Source organism: Leptodactylus fuscus, chromosome 7 (assembly GCF_031893055.1).
Source record: "Leptodactylus fuscus isolate aLepFus1 chromosome 7, aLepFus1.hap2, whole genome shotgun sequence".
Classification (NCBI taxonomy): Eukaryota; Metazoa; Chordata; class Amphibia; order Anura; family Leptodactylidae; genus Leptodactylus; species Leptodactylus fuscus.
The window spans coordinates 23,119,200-23,142,258 of record NC_134271.1 but is presented as its reverse complement, the minus strand read 5'-3'; the positions used below and the strand labels follow the sequence as shown (position 1 = coordinate 23,142,258).

The 23,059-nt window shown below is 42.6% G+C and overlaps 1 protein-coding gene across 1 annotated transcript in view; it reads left to right on the top strand.

Moving 5' to 3' along the window:
- Positions 1-2,925, top strand: part of IGF2 (insulin like growth factor 2) — a 28,787-nt gene extending 25,862 nt beyond the window's left edge. The window contains exons 3-4 of the mRNA XM_075280490.1: positions 616-782; positions 1,694-2,925. Of these exons, the coding sequence (XP_075136591.1) occupies positions 616-782; positions 1,694-1,924 (398 nt within the window). The 3' untranslated portion in view covers positions 1,925-2,925. The remainder of the gene's footprint in view (positions 1-615; positions 783-1,693) is intronic.
- The last annotated feature ends 20,134 nt before the right edge of the window (positions 2,926-23,059 follow it).

Sequence of the window (23,059 nt, the reverse complement as noted above, 5' to 3'; positions counted from 1 at the left end):
AATACATTAGGTTTTGATTTGCCTAATCTAAAAGAGAAAAAAAGAAGTAGACTAAAGGGATTCTGGTGCATTGGCACCAAACCAAAAACTTCTGGTGTCTGCGATTCCAGGAATCTTGTCCCTACAAGAGTTGAAATGTTCCAAGAGGCAAGAGCAGTCCAGGCTGTGAGACCAACATTACAGAACCAAAGGACTATGCAGCTGATACAAGTGATGGAGTAGAAAACTGACTTGACGGATGATAGTTAGAAGGATCTTACACCATTTTTAAGGAGCTTATAAAGGGGACCTGTCATTGCCCTTTTACGATAGGGATAACGTTCACAGAAGTGAGCCAACAGAGACCTCACCTCACCTCGCACAATCATCATGAGACAGCAGTCAGGGACACCCATTACAAGATAGGCGTCCCAGAGTTGAGACCGTCATCTATCGAATATTTATGACATATTATCCCAAATGGGAAAAGAAACAAATTTCCATATTTTTTAGCTAAAACTGAAATCCAGCAACCTGTAACATTCTATAGAGCACCAGATCAGATTGTACAATCCGCTCATATTGATGTCAGATCAGTTTTCCTAATTGTTAATAACCATCTTTGTGTTCTCTCAGAAAAGAATACCGTACGCACCAATCGTAGGCCTAACAGAGGGATTGTTGAGGAATGCTGCTTCCGAAGTTGTGACCTAGATTTATTGGAGACATACTGTGCGAAGCCTGTGAAAAATGAGAGAGATCTATCCACTGCACCTGCCACCGTGATGCCATCCCAGAACAAGGTGAGTGTGATGGTGTCAGGTTTTCTGTAATGTTAATCTGATCGAGAAATCTGCTGAGTAAAAGTAAGCAGTGAATTGGAGTATTGACTGTGAAATTGTGCAGACAATGAGGGTTTAGTCACTGTGGTCAAACGGCTTTTAACCATTACAATGTCTACAGAACTTTTATGCGACGGATGAAGTGACTGTTTTGGCATTAGGGCAATGTCCTAAGCACCATTGCAAGTGGGAACACAACCCAATAGAGTAATGCCCTAGGGACCATTGCCAGTGGGAGATCAGAGCCCATTAAGATAATGCCCTAAGGACCATTGCCAGTGGGAGACCACAGGCCATTAGGGTAATTCCCTAAGGACCATTGCCAATGGGAGATCACAGCCCATTAGGGTAATGCCCTAAGAACCATTGCCAGTGGGAGACCACCGCCCATTAAGATAATGCCCTAAGAACCATTTCTAGTGGGAGATCACAGCCCATTAAGATAATGCTCTATGAACCATTGGTAGTGGGAGATCACTGCCCATTAAGATAATGCCCTAAGGACATTTGCCAGTGGGAAATCACAGCCCATTAGGGTAATGCCCTAAGGACCATTGCCAGTGGGAGACCACAGGCCATTAGCGTAATGCCTTAAAGGACCTTTGCCAGTGGGAGACCAGGACCATTGCCAGTGGGAGACCACAGGCCATTAGGGTAATGCCCTAAGGACCATTGCCAATGGGAGATAACAGCCCATTAGGGTAATGCCCTAAGAACCATTGCCAGTGGGAGACCACAGCCCATTAGGGTAATGCCCTAAGAACCATTGCTAGTGGGAGATCACTACCCACTACTTATTTCTTTCTGGTTTTGGTCTATGTATATTTTTGCTACAAAATGATGACCCATACGGTTTCTCTTATATTTTGTAGGACATTTATCACAAGCATTCTCACAAGTACTCCAAATACGATATTTGGCAAAGAAAATCCACTCAACGTCTACGAAGAGGGGTTCCTGCCATTGTTCGTGCTCGCCAGTACCGGTGGCGGGTGCAGCAAGTTGAAGAATCTCAGCAGGTTTTATCACATAGGCCACTAACTACGTTACCTGTGAAGCAGCCTCATCTCATCCGTCAAGGCTCCGATTCATCCCACAATTGAGCCCGGGAATCACTACTAAAGAACATTCCACTGCCTTCATATTCTGTTCCTAGAAGTTGATTGTTTTTCTCCTGATATCTCTGAACGAGAGGGAGAACAAACTTATCGACAGAAGTGAAGCCTAAAAACTCCATGTGACACCTCACAGAAGAGACAAAAAGTCAGCAAAATGAGAGACGCCAAAGCAGGAACAACATTGTTTTTGGTGGGAAATTTTTTTTCTGTGAATTTTTGTGTCCTTTCTTTTTGTTTTTCTGCATTACAGACTGAAACTTTTTTTGATGTGTGTATGTGAACCTGTATGCAAAGATGCGAAGTAGTCATCGATACATGCACACGAATATGCAAAAAATGTATTCGAAGGCCTAAATGTGCCACTAAGAAAAGAAACAAAAATCGTGTACCAATGGAAGTATTGTAAGAATTCCATCCCGATCGATACCTTAGGGTTGGAAAGGGTAAAATCAGCAGCGAAAGGGAAATTTTTTCTTCTTTCGTAGGCCTGGTTTGTACACTACTTTTTTTTTTATTTTTCCTGTAGCATTTAATGTCAGTGTCCAAAATTTTTTGCACCTTTTTTATGCCCGAATTTCTAAGGGCATGCAAGGTTTTGGGGGTTTCTCTTTTACTTGACTCCTCTGCGTTCCGAAGCTTTGCAACATTGTACATGTCGGTGTGTTGCGGTCTTTGGTATTCGAGGGGGCCGAGCATAAGATTCCAAATGTATTTGCACCTTTTGATCATTGAGAACTAAGAAAGAACGAAGGGGAAGTAGGCAGGATGCTTTTTTAGTTTGCGTTGGAGCGCTGTCTGCTTTGCACATATGCCACAGATTACAATGATTTTATATATGTATAATATAATATCTATATATTCTATTACTTTTTTTTGCTAAAAGGTAAAAAAAGTCAAGCACTATTTTTATGGAATTCTTTGTATAGCAATGAAAGAAGGGGACATAATATTCTAAATAGAATGTCCTTTTGGTGCTAAAGTTATAATGAGGGGGAAGAGCTGGACTGAAATTTCAGATTTAGCCTAGGGTTCATAGACTACGGAAATCATTCCGTGTTGGCTTCCATAGATGAATGAATCCTCGCCATAGAATGAACAGAATAGATTATATCTATTGAACTTGAAAAAAAAAAAGGCTTTTCGTTTTAAGAAAAGTATCTTTTTCCCTCCTCCGAATTGTATAGAGGGCGTTACCTAAAATGAAGTCATTCACCTACATTCATAAGAATATGGAATGCTGTTGTGTGGTCACTCACAGACCCAGGAAAAAGGGAATTACAGTACAATATACCATTACATTTGCAGTTAGTCCCACCCACGCGGAACTGATTTCTATAGAACTTACTAAAGTCTGTAGATTCCACATCCTTTGTGGAGCTACCACCTCAACCTACGAAAATAGCCATATGGACTTTTAATTTAGATTATATTACATGCAGCACTGAATATTTTTGATTTTTTTTTTTTTTTGTATGACAAAAAGATCATCCTCCTTCCGTACATTATTCTTAGATGAAACCAATCCAATCCCCATTATGTGACACATAACGCAGGTTCCATCAATATATGAGCAGGCCAAACAAATAGAGCAATTTTTTATTTTTATTTTTTGTTATCCTGGATAACCCCTTTAATCATTTATAGTACCACGAAAATTTTTCAGCACCTGTTCTACAAAATAATATTTCTAGTTATTAAATCGTACCCACTCGTATTAATGGAACCCTTATTGGATTTTTCCCTTTATTCGCCTACCCTCTAACCACCTGCGCAAAAAAATCAAGCATCCTATTTTAATATACAGTTTATAGCACTGCCCTGCTGATATTGCACTACACGATATATACTCGCTTTAGCATTGATCCTTAAGAGATTATTGAGAATAGCGTATATTTTACATCATGGCAGTGTGTGATACCTCTGAATGATAGAGTTTATTCCCACCGGCGTGGCGTAGTTGCAGTCAAGGTTAACGTAAAAATTTTTGGACAGCCCATAAAATAGGCGACTTTTTTCCATTGATACATCATGTTGAGTTCACATCTATATACTGAGCTACAGTACAGACATGCACAGTATAATGTCTATCATTGTTGAGGGTCTCCAAGTTCTTCGTAGAAAACTCAACTTGGCAACAATGGCCGTTACAATAATCAAAAACCTGTAGTCTGTATTTTTGCCAAGATAGGTAGAACAGTAAAGTTCTGGCGTAATATACGAGTTCCTGTATATTCTGTAGACAGTATCATTAGGGTATCATGGACACGACCGTGTGTAAGTTACCTTTCGCAAAATATGGCTCAGTGATCCGTTTTTGCGGTCCGTGTGTCTTCACCATCAAGGCTGTATGATAGGCTTCTATGGGCTAGTCCGTGCCGTAAACATTGAGCAGAATAGGACGTGTTCTGAGTTTTGTGGCAGGGACTCATGGAAAACACAGTAGTGTTTGCCCATTGGACTAAATGGATCCAGGAAGCAAACTGCACTGAAATCGCAAACGTTTGTGTGCGTGAGGCCTACGAATACCTTACGGGTCTGTGGCGAAATGGCATGGATGGTACATGGATGATATTCATATGCTATCTGTACCCAGGCTACAAAACGGACAGGAATAGGACCTATCCGGAGTTTTATCCTGGTCTCACAGATCCCTTACACAGGGCCACAGAAAATAAAGGGTCAGTGCGATAGCCGATGGCTAGCACCAATTCATATGCATGGAGCCTTAATGGTTTCCAAGTTGATTATAGAAAATGTTGGCTGTCTGTAGTTTTTGTACAAATTTACAGTATATTGGTAATAGGGTTGAGCCGATCTTGAGATCTCAGGATCGATTTTAAAATCCGATTTCCGATCATTTTCCAGCCGATTGGGATCGTGAGATTTGCTCGATCGCGGAGCGGGATCCGATCTTTCTCGATTGCTGAACCCTAATTGTATATAATATATACGGTAGGGTTGAGCCAATCTTGAGATTTCAGGATCGTTTTTAAAATCTGATTTCCGATCATTTTCCAGCCGATCCCGAGCGCAATCGTGAAATTTGCTCGATCGCTGATCGGCATCCGATCTTTACCCTAATTGGTAACCCTGACTGTAGCCAGTTCATCCACCATTAAAAAAGACCTAGTCTTCACCTTCACTAGGAGAGTTGTAGCCTCCAAGTTATTTTACGAGTCCCTTAGTAGACTGTATCGTCAAATGGCAACTATCACTTTGCGAAGGATTCTACAATTTACAGCTCTTCAGAAACGTACAATCGCAACATTGCGCATATACCACTGCCATGTTGAACTTGAAGGATTACTGTTACTATTGAGATGCACGAGATGTATATTAGGGTAGGGCTAAGTGCAAGTGTCAGATTCTAATTTGCTGAATTGATCTTGATCATTCCTATAGAGGGTGGGTTAATACCTATGGGGGAAAAAAACAACAAATCGGTAATGCTATCAATTTAATTTCCATTGCTTGCTTTGGCAACTGGAACGCTTACTCAGTAGGATCAAAATGAAGCGGTTGAGGTAGTTGAGAAAGAGAGGGAGAAATGGCTTAAAAATATTCTCCAGTCTGTAAGATAAGAGAATTGTAGGGAGTTTTGATCCCAATACCTTGCTCAGTTAATATCTGTGTGTACTTACTTTTGTTTCATAAAACACCTTGTAGTTGAGTGTCAAGTTTGTTTAACTAAGGCCCGGTTCACATCTGCCTTCGGTATTCTGTTCGCTTGGGGACCCCCCGAATGTAAACCTATACGCATTAAAAAGCGGTTAACTAAAAAACCACATGGACCCCATAGACTATAATGGGGTCCATGTGGTTTCCGCGCAAAACATGCGGAGAGAAAAGTTCTGCATGATTCGTGTGGACATGAAGCGGAAACCACACGGACCCCATTATAGTTTATGGGGTCCGAATGGTTTCTTAGCTACCCGCTTTTTAATGTGTATAGGTTTCCATTTGGCAGGTCCGCAAGTGAATTTCCCAAACGGAATGCCAAACGCAGATATGAACCGGGACTAAGAAAGATCCATTGCAAATATTTGCTACAAATAATTTTCAGGGATCTCTTTCTTGAAGAAAACATAATGATCATGAACGGGTTGGCAAAACTGCTGAACAAACCACTGAGTTATTCTTCCCAAATCACGTTTTAGTTCATTGACCACTTTCAGGCAACTTTATACTGGTTTGTCAACGCCATCTGGCAACTTTTTCAAAAAGTTATACACAACCATAAAACCTTAGACCAATATCTATCTTTTATACCAGATCTCTGTAACTTTGATAAAGAGAACTAAAAGGTAAAATCAGATACCGATAGAGATGTGGCTTTTAGTTAAAGTTACAAGACGGCGTAACCAATATAGAAAGTGGTCAGAAAGTATGATTAAAAGAAAAATAAAAAATTGGTGAACTCCATTGGTGAACGGGTTGGCAAAACTGCTGAACAAACCACTGAGTTATTCTTCCCAAATCACGTTTTAGTTCATTGACCACTTTCAGACAACTTTATACTGGTTTGTCAACGCCATCTGGCAACTTTTTCAAAAAGTTATGCACAACCATAACACCTTAGACCAGTATCTATCTTTTGTATCAGATCACCGTAACTTTGATAATGACAACTAAAAGGTAAAATCAGATACTGATAGAGACGTGGCTTTTGGTTAAAGTTGCAAGAGGGCGTAATCAATATTGAAAGCGGTCAGAAAGTGTGAAAAATAATTGTTGAACTCCATAATTTTTTAAGAATTTTATAATTGTAAGGAAAAAATAATTTGACTATTTGTTTTTGGAATCTGCAATACGATGATGTCATCCAAACAGTTGGCCAGCTTAGACGGCATTGCCACTTTATTGGTTGTTTTATCTTTTCCTCTCTTGTCTGTACCATAAAAACTATGGGAAGACTACTTGAACTGTATAATATTTCATATCAAGGAGGAGATATAGGGTCTGGGAATAGGGAGGGCTCCAGAAATGGAGACGGGAGGATGTAATTAGGTATTTTTACTGTGTAATCATTTTTATATGATATTAATATTATTTCCTTGCAATGTTGAGCCATGGATACATTTTGTAAAAAAAATAAAATAAAACGATAATAAAAAAATAAAAGCAAAGGTAAAAAAAAAAAAATTACATTGCAATACGATGGACACAAGGAGGTAAAAAAAAATAAAAAATGAACGGAATTATTTATTGATAATGCAAAAAATGCAGAGGGGTTTTAACAAAGGAGACCACAGTTCACACGAATCGGGAAGGAGAACGAAACATTTCAACGACATTTTATACTATTAGTTTTTAGAACTTTGTAAATGCTTTTTACCAAAAAAATGTGTAAAAAAAAAATAATAATTGTGAAAAAAAATCATTAAAAATTCAAAAAAAAAAAATTACAAAAATTAAAAAAAGAGCAAGAAACACAATGAAAAATCTTTTTGCTCGCTGCCTTTCACGGAACCTTTTTTTTTTTTTTTTTTTTTCAGCGTAACAACCGGTATACAAAAAAATAAAAAAAATAAAAACGTGCAAAAATAAAAAAAAGTGTAGGTAGCAGGTCTGAGCCATTTCATTGTAAGACTCTGCTTTGTGTGAAAGTGTTTCTTCCAATATGTAAACGCAATGCAAATGATGTCTTCAGGTTTCATATTTCATATCAAGTTCATATGCATTCACCGTCGGAGAGGCTGGCGCCCCCATTAGGCGGCAGCGTCTTATTGCAGGGACTGTTAAATCTCTATGTTATTGGTGTGTGTTTGATGGAAAGCACCACGTTCATCATTTTCTAGGCATGTCATTCATTATACAGCATACGTCTCCATATTGTACCATATCCTATACATTACGTTACAGTTAAGACAGTTAAAGGACTCTCATATAATTCATGCACAGCAGAACCGTATCTGTCCGTTTAGGTTGCATCTTCTTAGATTCTGGTAAATCATTCAGATTGTCGTCACGATATTGTATCATACACTTTCTGCCTTATTGGATACAAAAAAAAAAACAATTACTGATGCAAAGGGTCTATATGTTACCGAGCCAAAGCGCAGCCGTATTTATCACCAATTTAGAGGCTTTCGTAGAACTGGAACAGCCACGTCTGTGTGGTTGGATGAGTTGCCTCTGCACTATATGAAGGATAGGTCGTATGTGCTGCCCGTGGACTGATGGCTTTTCATGGATTGTTTTTTTTGTTTTTGTTTTTTTTGGCAATGCTATGTTACCTTTGTCATAGGTTGTCCAATTTTATGTGCACTCAGCATAATATGCAACTTTACAACCGCCCAGATTCTGCACCTATTGTAACTTTTTTTGTAATATCATATCAATAAAGCAAATTTACCATATTATGAGGATACCACGTTGTCTGTGTGTTTATTGATGAAAATCAAGTTCTTAAGATGCCATAGACCCTTAGTAGCCATTGACAAAACCCCATTTGGAAGATCTTGATCGCAACATAACCAGTGGTGTAACTAGAGTCTTGTGGGCCCCGGTGCAATCTTTTGTCCGGGGCCCTCTACTTCATCCCTACAGCAAATTTTTGATAGTGATGGTCACGGGTGCTAAGGAGTTTAATCCACCTTAGTGTGGTTCGGGTAATCTGTGGGTCTCCTTGGCTTATGGGCCAGATGGAAGCTGCAATCTCAATACTGATGCCAGTGCTTATGGGCCTCCTAAAGCTCCTGGTGCAACTGCATCCTCTGCACCCCCTCAAGTTACGCTCCTGAATCCCAGCAGTCACTTCCACTATGTTACTTACACCATCCACCATGCTCTGCCTCTTCCACACTGCTGTACTCCTCTTCATACTCCTCTGTCTTTCTCTTGCCAGACTCTATAAGGGCCATCCTGGTACTTGTGTCTAACTTTTCTTTGTTCCTAACCATCACATCTGCGCCATCTTCTCTGTCTATTCACCTGTTCTTAGTCATGACCTGCCTAGACCGTGGCCTGTAACAGGAAATAGAGTATTTTCCTGCCTGACCCCTAGACCCCTTAGGCCACAGAAAAGGGGGTCAGGTAAGGCCAACAAAAACAAAAGTGTATCAGACCATAAGTCAAGAAGTGTCTTACTTATCATGTATCGATGGACCCTATGAAAACTACAAGTCTACCGTAGGCAAAAAAATCCTATAATGAGGTCACCTGAGTTTCTAAAAGAGCAGTCAAGTCCAGAAAGAGTGGAAAAGTAAAAAGTCACGATGATCCTGATGTGGTGGCCCCATAGGATTAGTCACAAAACACCTTCAAAACAGACCTCCAGTCTTGCTCTAAGGCTCTGTGAGGTCAGTAAGCAGTAAATGGCTGCCATCCCAACTGGAACCTGACACTACGGGTTGTCCCAACCTACCCTAGGGTCCGTAAACAAAAAAGAAAGTCGCTATTAATATCATTTGTGTTTCATCTCATTTCCTGAAAAGGAACTAAAAGGAAGAGACAAGAGTTATAACCACGGCCTCATAATATAAGAGTCCTTTGGGTCACAGCCCCCTGTTCTTTTTGTTTTTGAACCTGGGCAGACTGGAGTCTCCACTTTCCTTCACAATTACACCAAATAGACCTTTGGATTGTTATGGACATAGGGCTCTAATACTATTAGGTCATGGTTGTAACTCTTGCCTCTTCCTTTTTGCTTGTTTTGTTTTGTGGACCTGACACCAGCGCCGCACCTCTCATGAGGTGACCTGAAGCGCCCGCTTCAGACGGCGCCATGACAGGGCCCCAGGGAGGGCGGCATTTTTGTTTACCTAAGCCAGTCCAGGACAGCTTGTCCTGGACTGGCTTAGCACCAAGCGGTGGATTGGGGAGGCCGCTGGAGCAGCGCTCACACTCAGGCAGAAAGCAAGTCCTCTCCCTGCCTGCTCTCTGCCTGCAAATGCTGCTATGCCATGCCCCCTTCACTCCGCCACGCCCCCTCGCTCCGCCATGCCCCCTACGCTCCGCCCCCTCCTCCCAAGGTGTGGGGGGGGCGGCTTTCTGTCGTCCGCCTCGGGCGGCGAAAAAGGAAGGTTGACACCTGCCTGACACCAAGGAGTTTGTTGCGGGTACGGGGTTCTCACCCCTATTTGTTGACCTGGTTTTTGCTTATTCTTCTTTGTGTCTTTTTATGACTAGGTCACATTTGCACTTTGGTTATCTTTTCGTAACACAGCCTTTGGATTTGTTGAATACATTTATGTGGTGTCTTTGGTAAGGATATATACAATGCCTTTTTCTGCTGGCCTTTAAATGGTGCCAAATCCAAGAGTCAATGCAGCAGAAAGGAGGTGCACAGGCCCATCTTTTATAGAGCATATTCCCCAATCCTATTGAATCTACTTTTGGCTTTGACTTGAAAAACCGCATCAAAAACTACAGCGGCATTTTGCATGTGAAACCGCCCTAACAGTATTCAGGTTTTGTATGAGCTGCACAAAAACTCAATGTAACTGGTGAATTGGGCAAAACTAAAATATGACTTGTTGGTGATTGGGGAGATCAAAACATTGATGGCATGGTGGGCGGGGGAGGATGGTGACCTGGCCAGATAATGTAATCGGGTGTATAGGACTGTGGTTCCAGTGGTTGCAGACCACGTGTTGTGCCACCTTCAGCACCGGTAAGTAAACGGGACCTGTAACGGCCTATTAAAAAAACAAACAAAAAAATGCAGCGGTGGTCACTGAGACCCCTAATGTCTCAGGCCCTGTGGCAGCCGTTACCGCTGCTACCCCATTTGTTACACCCCTGGCTGCAAGGAAACCAGTTGTATGATATAGTCATGAAATGGGAATTATCCCTGCTCACCTTGTGGAAGAGAAAGTGCATCTGAACAGAATATGAGGATAACATTATATGGTTCTCATAGCAAGTACGCAGCCTCAGGTCAGACCGGGTAACCTTATATCTATATCCCTCAGCTAGGAATGTGTTGAAAAAGTTCTAGATTCAGTGAGCGTAGCACGCTATGTGAAAGACTGTCCCATCAACGGAGATGCAGATGTTAACAGGAGTACTGTGGACCAGCTGAGCCCCCAAATCTCAGGGGGTGATCTACAAGAATTTTACCTCCAGTATCGGGATGATGTTAAAATTACCCCGATCTACCTCAAGTATAATTTGGGAGTTACTATTCGGTCTCCTGAGTCTTATTCCTGCACAACCATCATGGGCTCTCCAATCACCATCAGGCTCAGGGAGGCTTAAAACCATTAGGATGTGCCTAGAGGGAAAACACTACTACCACCATAGCTACTATTACTACTACCACACTACTACCACCATAGCTACTATTACTACTACCACACTACTACCACCATAGCTACTATTACTACTACCACACTACTACCACCATAGCTACTATTACTACTACCACACTACTACCACCATAGCTACTATTACTACTACCACACTACTACCACCATAGGTACTATTACTACTACCACACTAGTACCACCATAGGTACTATTACTACTACCACACTACTACCACCATAGCTACTATTACTACTACCACACTACTACCACCATAGCTACTATTACTACTACCACACTACTACCACCATAGCTACTATTACTACTACCACACTACTACCACCATAGGTACTATTACTACTACCACACTAGTACCACCATAGGTACTATTACTACTACCACACTACTACCACCATAGCTACTATTACTACTACCACACTACTACCACCATAGCTACTATTACTACTACCACACTACTACCACCATAGGTACTATTACTACTACCACACTACTACCACCATAGCTACTATTACTACTACCACACTACTACCACCATAGCTACTATTACTACTACCACACTACTACCACCATAGGTACTATTACTACTACCACACTAGTACCACCATAGGTACTATTACTACTACCACACTACTACCACCATAGCTACTATTACTACTACCACACTACTACCACCATAGCTACTATTACTACTACCACACTACTACCACCATAGCTACTATTACTACTACCACACTACTACCACCATAGGTACTATTACTACTACCACACTACTACCACCATAGGTACTATTATTACTACCACACTAGTACCACCATAGCTACTATTACTACTACCACACTACTACCACCATAGCTACTATTACTACTACCACACTACTACCACCATAGGTACTATTACTACTACCACACTAGTACCACCATAGGTACTATTACTACTACCACCATAGGTACTATTACTACTACCACACTACTACCACCATAGCTACTATTACTACTACAACACTACTACCACCATAGCTACTATTACTACTACCACACTACTACCACCATAGCTACTATTACTACTACCACACTACTACCACCATAGCTACTATTACTACTACCACACTACTACCACCATAGGTACTATTACTACTACCACACTACTACCACCATAGGTACTATTACTACTACCACACTAGTACCACCATAGCTACTATTACTACTACCACACTACTACCACCATAGCTACTATTACTACTACCACACTACTACCACCATAGGTACTATTACTACTACCACACTAGTACCACCATAGGTACTATTACTACTACCACCATAGGTACTATTACTACTACCACACTACTACCACCATAGCTACTATTACTACTACCACACTACTACCACCATAGCTACTATTACTACTACCACACTACTACCACCATAGCTACTATTACTACTACCACACTACTACCACCATAGGTACTATTACTACTACCACACTACTACCACCATAGCTACTATTACTACTACCACACTACTACCACCATAGGTACTATTACTACTACCACACTAGTACCACCATAGGTACTATTACTACTACCACCATAGGTACTATTACTACTACCACACTACTACCACCATAGCTACTATTACTACTACCACACTACTACCACCATAGCTACTATTACTACTACCACACTACTACCACCATAGCTACTATTACTACTACCACACTACTACCACCATCAGGTACCCTGAAGGCCCCTTAGGCCTGTACCAGCCTAGGAGGTTAGCTAGAGGATTTGGTTGCAATTCTTCCTATAGTGGCTGTTGCATCTACTACCGGTAGTCCCATCCTCGTGGCCTCTTCCAATGGGTTGTTGCATTCAGATATACCATAAGTCCCTTACACTGGAAGCTGAATTATGGTCTGTTTAGAACTATGTGAGGCTTAAAATTTGCAGTTTAATGGTTGCCCAGGCATAGACTAGTGACAGGGAAAAATAGTTTGTATTTAATAGAGATGAGCGAACAGTGTTCTATCGAACACATGTTCGATCGGATATCAGGGTGTTCGCCATGTTCGAATCGAATCGAACACCGCGTGGTAAAGTGCGCCAAAATTTGATTCCCCTCCCACCTTCCCTGGCGCCTTTTTTGCACCAATAACAGCGCAGGGGAGGTGGGACAGGAACTACGACACTGGGGGCATTGAAAAAAATTGGAAAAAGTCATTGGCTGCCGAAATCAGGTGACCTCCATTTTAGACGAATAGTGGATTTCAAATCCGGGTCATATGAGAATGTGAACTTTGTGACTATGAGACAGGGATAGCTGTACAGGCAGGGATAGCTAGGGATAACCTTTATTTAGGGGGGAATGTTATTAAAAATAACTTTTTGGGGCTCTATCGGGTGTGTAATTGTGATTTTTGTGAGATAAACTTTTTCCCATAGGGATGCATTGGCCAGCGCTGATTGGCCGAATTCCGTACTCTGGCCAATCAGTGCTGGCCAATGCATTCTATTAGCTTGATGAAGCAGAGTGTGCACAAGGGTTCAAGCGCAACCTCGGCTCTGATGTAGCAGAGCTGAGGCTGCACAAGGGTTCAAGCGCACCCTCGGCTCTGATGTAGGAGAGCCGAGGGTGCACTTGAACCCTTGTGCACACTCTGCTTCATCAAGCTAATAGAATGCATTGGCCAGCGCTGATTGGCCAATGCATTCTATTAGCCCGATGAAGTAGAGCTGAATGTGTGTGCTAAGCACACACATTCAGCTCTACTTCATCGGGCTAATAGAATGCATTGGCCAGCGCTGATTGGCCAGAGTACGGAATTCGGCCAATCAGCGCTGGCTCTGCTGGAGGAGGCGGAGTCTAAGATCGCTCCACACCAGTCTCCATTCAGGTCCGACCTTAGACTCCGCCTCCTCCAGCAGAGCCAGCGCTGATTGGCCGAATTCCGTACTCTGGCCAATCATCACTGGCTAATGCATTGTATTGGCGTGATGAAGCAGTGCTGAATGTGTGTGCTTAGCACACACATTCAGCTCTACTTCATCGGGCTAATAGAATGCATTGGCCAGCGCTGATTGGCCAGAGTACGGAATTCGGCCAATCAGCGCTGGCTCTGCTGGAGGAGGCGGAGTCTAAGATCGCTCCACACCAGTCTCCATTCAGGTCCGACCTTAGACTCCGCCTCCTCCAGCAGAGCCAGCGCTGATTGGCCGAATTCCGTACTCTGGCCAATCAGCACTAGCTAATGCATTGTATTGGCGTGATGAAGCAGTGCTGAATGTGTGTGCTTAGCACACACATTCAGCTCTACTTCATCGGGCTAATAGAATGCATTGGCCAATCAGCGCTGGCCAATGCATTCTATTAGCGTGAACTGAGTTTGCACAGGGGTTCTAGTGCACCCTCGGCTCTGCTACATCAGATTGCTACATCTGATGTAGCAGTGCCGAGTGTGCATCAGATGTGTAGTTGAGCAAAACTGACTCAGCACTGCTAAGTCTCTGCATTCGCATAGGAATGCATTGGCCAGCCTTCGGCCAATCAGCGCTGGCTCTGCCGGAGGAGGCGGAGTCTAAGGTCGGACCTGAATGGAGACTGGTGTGGAGCGATCTTAGACTCCGCCTCCTCCAGCAAAGCCAGCGCTGATTGGTCGAGTTCCGTACTCTGGCCAATCAGCACTGGCCAATGCATTTCTATGGGGAAAAGTTAGCTTGCGAAAATCGCAAACTGACAGGGATTTCCATGAAATAAAGTGACTTTTATGCCTCCAGACATGCTTCCCCTGCTGTCCCAGTGTCATTCCAGGGTGTTGGTATCATTTCCTGGGGTGTCATAGTGGACTTGGTGACCCTCCAGACACGAATTTGGGTTTCCCCCTTAACGAGTTTATGTTCCCCATAGACTATAATGGGGTTCGAAACCCATTCGAACACTCGAACAGTGAGCGGCTGTTCGAATCGAATTTCGAACCTCGAACATTTTAGTGTTCGCTCATCTCTAGTATTTAACTTTACATAAATGTGACCTACAGAAGCAAAGATGAAGGAAGAACCTCGGACATTAGGGATAATGGAAGCATATATACACAAAGAGAAAAGGATGTGCATTTGAGGACATGTGTTACATGTGTATCGGGGTGATACAAGTCCAGTATTTATGTATCAATTAATTATATATTTGTCTCTTTTTAATCTGGTTCTTGACATGTAGAACACACGTGGCGTACAGCTGTGCTTTATTGCTTTTATATGTACTCCCTCACATTCATCCTGTAAATAGCTGCTTATGTTTTGCAATATACGTATTTATTTTATTTGGTTCTGGTCAAATTGATAAAAAAAGTGCAACCCTTTAAGCAGCTACTCGGTGGGGCTGTCGGGAGTTGGATACCAAAGATCTAATATTGATGGCCTATTCTAAGGTCAGATGGGGGAAAAAAAGGCATCCCCAATGCTGTGAGAGAACTCTCTCCATCTTTGTCAGCAGCGTCTTCTTCATCCACTTCTTCCGGCGCAGGTTTCCGACTTCTAGGCCTCGGGCAGAGCAGACTGCTCATGCCCACAGGCCATGAGAAAATGGCCGCTTACAATACAGTTAACCTTAATATGTATTAGTTAGAGCTCGGACGAGCAGGAGTTTTGTTTTCTCTTTTGCCTGAAGTTAAGGCTGTATTTTATTTTGCGTATTTTTGTGCCTGAGGTGAAGGTTTATTTATTTTTATGTTTGTCCAATTTTGTGTCCCTGTCTCTGATTGGTTGGGTTCGCATCATTGCTGCTACCGAGCTACCTTCCCCACACCTGCTTCACAATGATGAGAGGCAATATCCTTGAAACAGCTGTTTGCAGATGGGTCTCGTCCTTTTGGAGAAGATATTTTGGCTTGGCTTTATTCCCAGATTATGCTACTACACTTCAGGAAAACCAAGCATTGATCTATTGACAGCTACCTTCCAACAGGTGGTGCTAGAGGACGACTTATTTGCATATTCCTTTCCCATAATTTTTAGCATGTCTTTACAGTGCAAGGTGGCCTCATATAGATGATGTCCGCTTAGGGAGACATAGTACACCTTCTGACCTGTCGTCTAATATGTATGAGCATCATATAGAAATAGCAGCCCTCCTGCAATTCCTGGTTGTTCTAGCAAGTCTCAGGAGAAGTTTTGTCTGAAATGTGTAACATCTTGATACCTCCATTATGAGCAGAAACTGCTATAATAGTAATAATAATAATAAAAAAATTGTATTTATATATCGCCAACATATTCCGCAGCGCTGTACAATTTGTAGGGTTCAAATACAGACAGAAAGATACATTACAAAGAAAGTCACTTCACACAATGGGACTGAGGGCCCTGCTCGCAAGAGCTTACAATCTATGAGGTAGAGGGGGTGACACAAGAGGTAGCAGGGGCGGTATTGCTTATGCAGACGTCAGACACTTTTGTAATAGAGGTGACTATCATTACACAAACATAAAACTTTATGAGCCGTCACTAGTTGTGTCCTTTAACATGTGGATGGAGCTTGGACCTATAAAGTTATCCTGAGATGGCATCATATCATGTGGGAAAATGTGGGAGCGGGGACAGAGGAAGGTTAGATTTTGGGGATTCTAATTATAGTACGGACGGGTTTACGTTAGAAATTGTGATAGGCTTGTCTGAAAAGATGCGTCTTTAGTTTGCGTTTGAAACTGTAGAAATTGGGAGTTAATCTGATTGTCCGGGGTAGAGTATTCCAGAGAAGTGGTGCAGCTCGGGAGAAGTCTTGTATACGAGCGTGGGAGTTTCTGATAATAGAGGATGTAAGTGTTAGGTCATTGAGTGAGCGGAGAGCACGGGTTGGGCAGTAGACAGAGATGAGGGAGGAAATGTAGGGAGGTGCAGCATTATGGAGAGCCTTGTGGATGAGAGTGATAACTTTATATTTTATTCTATAATGAATAGGCAGCCAATGCAGCGGCTGGCACAGACCCGAGGCATCGCTGTAGCGTCTAGACTGATAGATGAGCCTGGCATCTGCATTCAGAATAGATTGTAGAGGGGAGAGTTTAGTGAGGGGAAGACCGATTAGTAAGGAGTTACAATAGTCAAGACGAGAATGAATCAGAGAGACAATAAGTGTCTTTAGTGTATCTCTGGTAAGGAAAGGGCGTATTCTGGAGATGTTTTTGAGGTGGAGGTGACATGAGCGTGTGAGTGATTCAATATGAGGGATGAAGGAAAGGTCTGCGTCAAACATGACCCCGAGGCAGCGGGCCTGCTGCCTAGGAGTTATAGTAAGGCCTGAGACTACAATGGATATATCAGGGACAGATCTATTAGATAGTGGAAACAGTAGTAGCTCAGTCTTGGAGAGATTTAGTTTCAGATAGAGCGAGGACATGATATTAGGTGATTTTGTATGTCTTTAATATTTGTTTGGTGAACTTGCTGGTCGACAAGAGCAACCATGCACTACGGATTGGGACTGATATGAGTGAGCGCAACATTATTGTTTTGTTATTCCTATCTTGTGACGGTAACTTTAAGCTGTTGTGATCCTGAGGACAAATAGAAATGAAAAATGAAATCTCTATATGTTCAGAAATAAGTCCCTGTACTATTTCCCACCAACTTTTACCGATCGAAATCTGAAGAGGAGCTGCCTACCGTCTTTGCTTACAATTTGCTCACATTGACCTTATGGTATTTCCTACATTCCTATCAGTAGCTATCAGTGACCATGAGCAGAAGGCTGGAGATACCCTTGATCAAGTGTATTTGTTTGCTTCATAGCTACTGCATAACTATGTAGAGAGGGAGGGGATTAAAAGAGGAACAGGCTGATACCTTATCCCCAGTGATTTGTATGCCTGTGCTACCCGCACCCTGAGCATGCCATCTTGGGTGGAAAATAAAATGCCACAATTCTTTCAAGGCCTTGAAAGTCGTCATTGGGCAGGACTTTTATTTATGTTTCTTTTACAAACACAGCAGATGGTGGGAGCCCCTTGCCAACTCTGAAAGGAGATGACTTTGTGTTTTATCACACACTTTAAATACAACGAGAAGAAGAAGTCAACAGCACAAAATCTCAGCCTTCGGAATAGGACGGTGAAGAATCTAGAGGAAAGGTGATGGACCAAGTATTCTGATGTATCACATATCAATTATTCTATTTGGTTCTTATGTAGATAACACTTTTTTGTATTTTTTTGTGTTTTTCATACTAATATGATCCCCGAGATCAAGCCTGAGCCCGTATTCACGTAACCACGTTTCAACCGTGAAATTCGGTCCTTGTGTTGCTGGATTTACCGGCTTAAACAGTATGCCAAGAAAAGGGACTCCTAGCATAATAGTTATCCATGGTGCTAGGAGTCCCTGTCTCTCAATGGCATACTGTCCTGTAGTATAATCCGTATGGGACGGTATGTCACTTGAGAGGCAGGGAATCCTAGTATCATACAGTTCAGATGGTGAATCCAGCCAACAAGTGGACTGAGTTGTACAGGTAAAACTCAGTTATGTGAATGCAGCGTCACACATATGTAGCAAGGGACACCATGTTGCTGGGACTACCCCACTGTCTACCAATACGTATTTGGACCCCTGTGGTAGAATAGGAAAAAACAACATTTATTCCTTATTCCTTACGGATGGGATTGATCGACACAATACTCCCAGATACCTGGTGACACTCCTGGTGTATGTGAGCCATCGGTTGGGTGCGGTGTCTCTGGCCAGCACTCGTTGGTCTCTATCTCCCAGTTTCAGGGGTCTGCCGACTTGGGGCACATTCCGACAATCACCGTTCACCTTCCACTTCGTAATCACATAGGCCACTGTCGATTTTGGGTAATTCAGTTCGCTTGCTATGTCCCTTAAGGATCGACCATTTCTGTGGTACGCCACAGTTACCCCTTCCTTGAAATCGGACAACTCTGCACTTTGTGGCATCTTGCATGCGACTAATGCTAATGCTGTTTCCTATTTAATGGCAGAAGGCGTCACGTACATCACGACTGGAGATATCTTCATTTTCATGGGTGTCCAAATACTTAATGGTAGGCAGTGTAGCAGCATAGATAACTATTATACTAGGAGTCCCTCTCCTGGCATACTGTTCAGGCCGGTAAATCCAGCAAACACACCGGCTTTTACTAGTCAAACTTGGTCATGTGAATGCGGGATAACACATATATAGCAGTGATCACTAGTAATTATTCCCTTTTTTCAATGAAATTAAGTCCTCCATTACTTTAAAGAAACACTCCAACAAAAACACTTTTTCTCACCCCTTCCTCCATTGCCTGGTTGTCTGTCACTTTCTCAAGTTCTTTTTTGTGTACTGCATTGATATCCTTGAAGTCTAGTTTTTCCTCAGCTCTGGATGAGGCATGTGGAGGAGGAGGATATTGTTTAGCTTCCTTTAGCTATATTGCAAACCAAAATCATGGAATTTAAATGATGTGGCCTTGTGGAAGGATTCATTTCATTATTAAGGAGTTAAACCAGGGGTGGGCAATTAATTTTCCCATGGGGCCACATGAAAATTGTAACGGTTCTAGAGGGCCATGTGCGCTGCGGCAAATTTAGCTCTGCCCACTTCTGCGCTGACTCCGCCCATTCTCAATCATCTTTCCAAGTGTCCCCACAAAGTATAATCCTCCTAAAGTCACCCGTATATTAACATTATATGGCCCCACATTATAATGTTCCCCTCCAAATGTCCCACGGTATTAAGTCCCTCTCCTGGTGCCCCAGTATAAACTGGGGGCAACTAGAGGCAGACATGTCCCCCTACAGCTACCCCCCCCCATGGTTTAAAATCCTCCTCCAGCTGCTCCAGTTTAATATCACCCTCTATTTTCCCACTAGTTTAATGTCCCCCTCCATATGCATTCAGTGTAACTGCCCCCCTACATCTGCCCCTAGTTCCCCCCTCTTGCTCACACATGCTGTCTCTTCTCTCTTTATCATCCAGCAGCTTCCATTGCCGGCAGCTTGCAGAAAGCACAGTCCCGTGAGGCTCCGCCCACTAACGAGTCATAGCCTATCCTGGTGATAGGCTGTGATGACATCATCTCAGGTCCTTGAACGAACTTCTACAAGCTATGTGGGCCAGATTGAAGCAGTCAGAGGGCGGATGTGGCTCGGGGGCCACACATTGCCCAGGTCTGGGTTAAACTGTTATGACTAGGCTATGAGTAACTCCCAGTGCAGCATGAGTTTCTGCACTAAAAAGGGTTACAGTCTTGTCTTTAATGTACAGTGCAGCAGAAGCAGAAGGAGTCCCTGCACTCCAGCACAAAGAGCCCCTGCAATGTGCATAACAAGGAGTTACTACACATTATTAGCCAATGTAGTCTATTAAGTCTTACCACATTGGTTTACCATCTGATAGGCAGCATCTCTGGGCTCGGTAGCAGTGAGTATAATAGTATTTTTTTTATATGATACAAACGGCCGGCACGTGGGGGGGGGGGGGGTTAAGCGGCCGGCCACCGGCAAAGTCTGTGTGCCAGGTGCTTCCATTCATTTCTATGGGAGCATGCTGTTCGATCGGCTGATCTGAACAGTGTTTGCTCATCTCTAGTAAGGACTACATAGTGGGATGAAATTTAACAGTAGATGCATCCAATTGTACGGCATAGGGTTACACACATTTCCCACACCCAGCTGTATGACTCTATGTAGTAGCTTTCAATTCTGGTTATGGCGGCTTCATGATTTAGTGGTATGTATTAATCATCCAGATGTGCTAGTTTTGTGACATCACCAGTGGATCTAAGTACATTGTAAACATCTACCCAAGGGAAGAATTTGGTCCTCTCTTATTTATGACGGGGTTTGAATAGGAGATATTTTGGGTGGTCCTTCCAACCTTAACCCCAGTGTTTCAACTTTTCCTTCTTTGCAGAGTATCTCTTACAGGGAGCTATGACATACTATATACTATTCAAATACAACTGCACAGCTGGAGTTCCTCCTGAAAATGAGAGTAGACTATGTAGCTTGTGTGCTACTATTCTTGTGGAAACTAGACAAATAGTGGGTATGTAGTCAAATCCGAAAAGTAAGATGCTGCCGTGGTGCCAACCAGGTTGTTTGTTAAGGTTTGCAAGAGATGGTGATGGCTATAGGTTTAGATGTTTGTGAAGAAGCAGAAGGAATCAAGAGCAGATTGAGGGACTTTGTATTAAAGAAGTATGGCTACCAGTTCTACATTCAGAACCCATCAAGCTCTATCTACAACTAGTTCTGCTTGTAGAGAAGAAGAAACGTAAGTTTGACTGGCACTGTCAATGGAAATGTGGGTAGTTGGTATGGCCCAAAGTCAACCATAGTTCAACTAGTTCTGCTTGGAGAGAAGAAGAAACGTAAGTTTGTCTGGCACTGTCAATGGAAATGTTGGTATGGTCCAAAGCCAACCATAGGCTCTTTGAGCCTTTCAATATGTCAGAAGTCTTCCCTTCTTGTCTAGGATTGTGCAGGGCATAAGATATAAGGGGCTTTGTGGAAGTTATTTAATTGTGGAAGAGATCTTGAAGAGCGGTGATTAGAACCACCAAGAATACTTGACTTCTGGACGACCTGGGAGTCGGTTTGGCTAAACCTTGAGTCTGCCTAAACACTTGACCAAACCTACTTTGACGATCATTGGTAATGGTAACAAGCTAATGAGATAGGACTGTACAGGACACCTAACGCAGTAACTTAGATGCTAGAAGCCATCAGGGGAAGCTTAAATATAGTTATTTCTTGATGCTAGGTTAACGCTAGCAATGGGCTCCCATTGTTGGGGTCACCGGGAAACGGTAAAGGACGATAAAGACTATAATGGGGTCCGCCAGGTGTCTCTAAGAGCTCCAGCCTTTCTATACTGAAACCCTGCAGGACTTTTTTTCTCTCTGCCAAGTTTCGATGGAATCTCCTACAGAGGCTCAGGCATAGATGTGTACCTAGCCTTAACCAGTGTCCATAGTCACAACTCAGCACTGAAAAGGCATATCATGTAGAAAGCCTCGCGCATGTGTTGCATTCTTGTTTCGGTGACTAACTTATTTGGTATGTAGTTGGCCAGTCCAGAGTCACATGAAAGACTTCAACAAGCTGCATGTGGCTCCCAACTACATTGTGGCTACCCAGTGTATAGACTATACTTCTATCATCAGACAACTGAAGCCACAATTCAGGGAGATTTCTGAGCTTAATCATTTTAATGTGACCATGAAGGTCAGGATGGTTACTTAAGACTATTTCATGCCAACATATTTTTTTCTTTATATTTTGAGGCAAACTGGTCTGAAGCATCAGGGGTTTGGAATGTTCTCGGAGGATACTTCATGTGTCTCTTCATCTTGTTTCAAGTAATTATTTCTTTCCTGTATGACTATGCGAGCGAGACCCTAAGAACGTAGTGTATTGAGGGGGGTATCCCAAAAGTTTATAATAAGTGATGACATCAGGTTCTTGTCTTATTTTCATGGAAGGCTGTGTCTTCTCAAGTATCTCATTTATCTTGTTGGTTACTTTGTTCTTCCAGCATTTGAAGGCAGCCAAATACATGTAGTGAGTCACCATTATTATATCCTACTTAATGAAGCACATGGCCGCTCCTTGTGAGTGTCAAAGATGCAATCTGTTGTGGGAAGGCACTTCTAGCACCTGGGAGCACCGGAGATGATCATGGCTGTGGTCAACACTATGGCTTTACCACCATATGTGGCTGTTGGTACTTGTTGCTGAAGATGGATCAGGTAAGTAACAATGAGTTGCCCTTAGGGCTCGTTCACATCTGCGCCCGGGACTCCGTTCTGCAGGTTTCCGTTTCCTGCACGAAACTGGACAGGAGACGGAAACCTG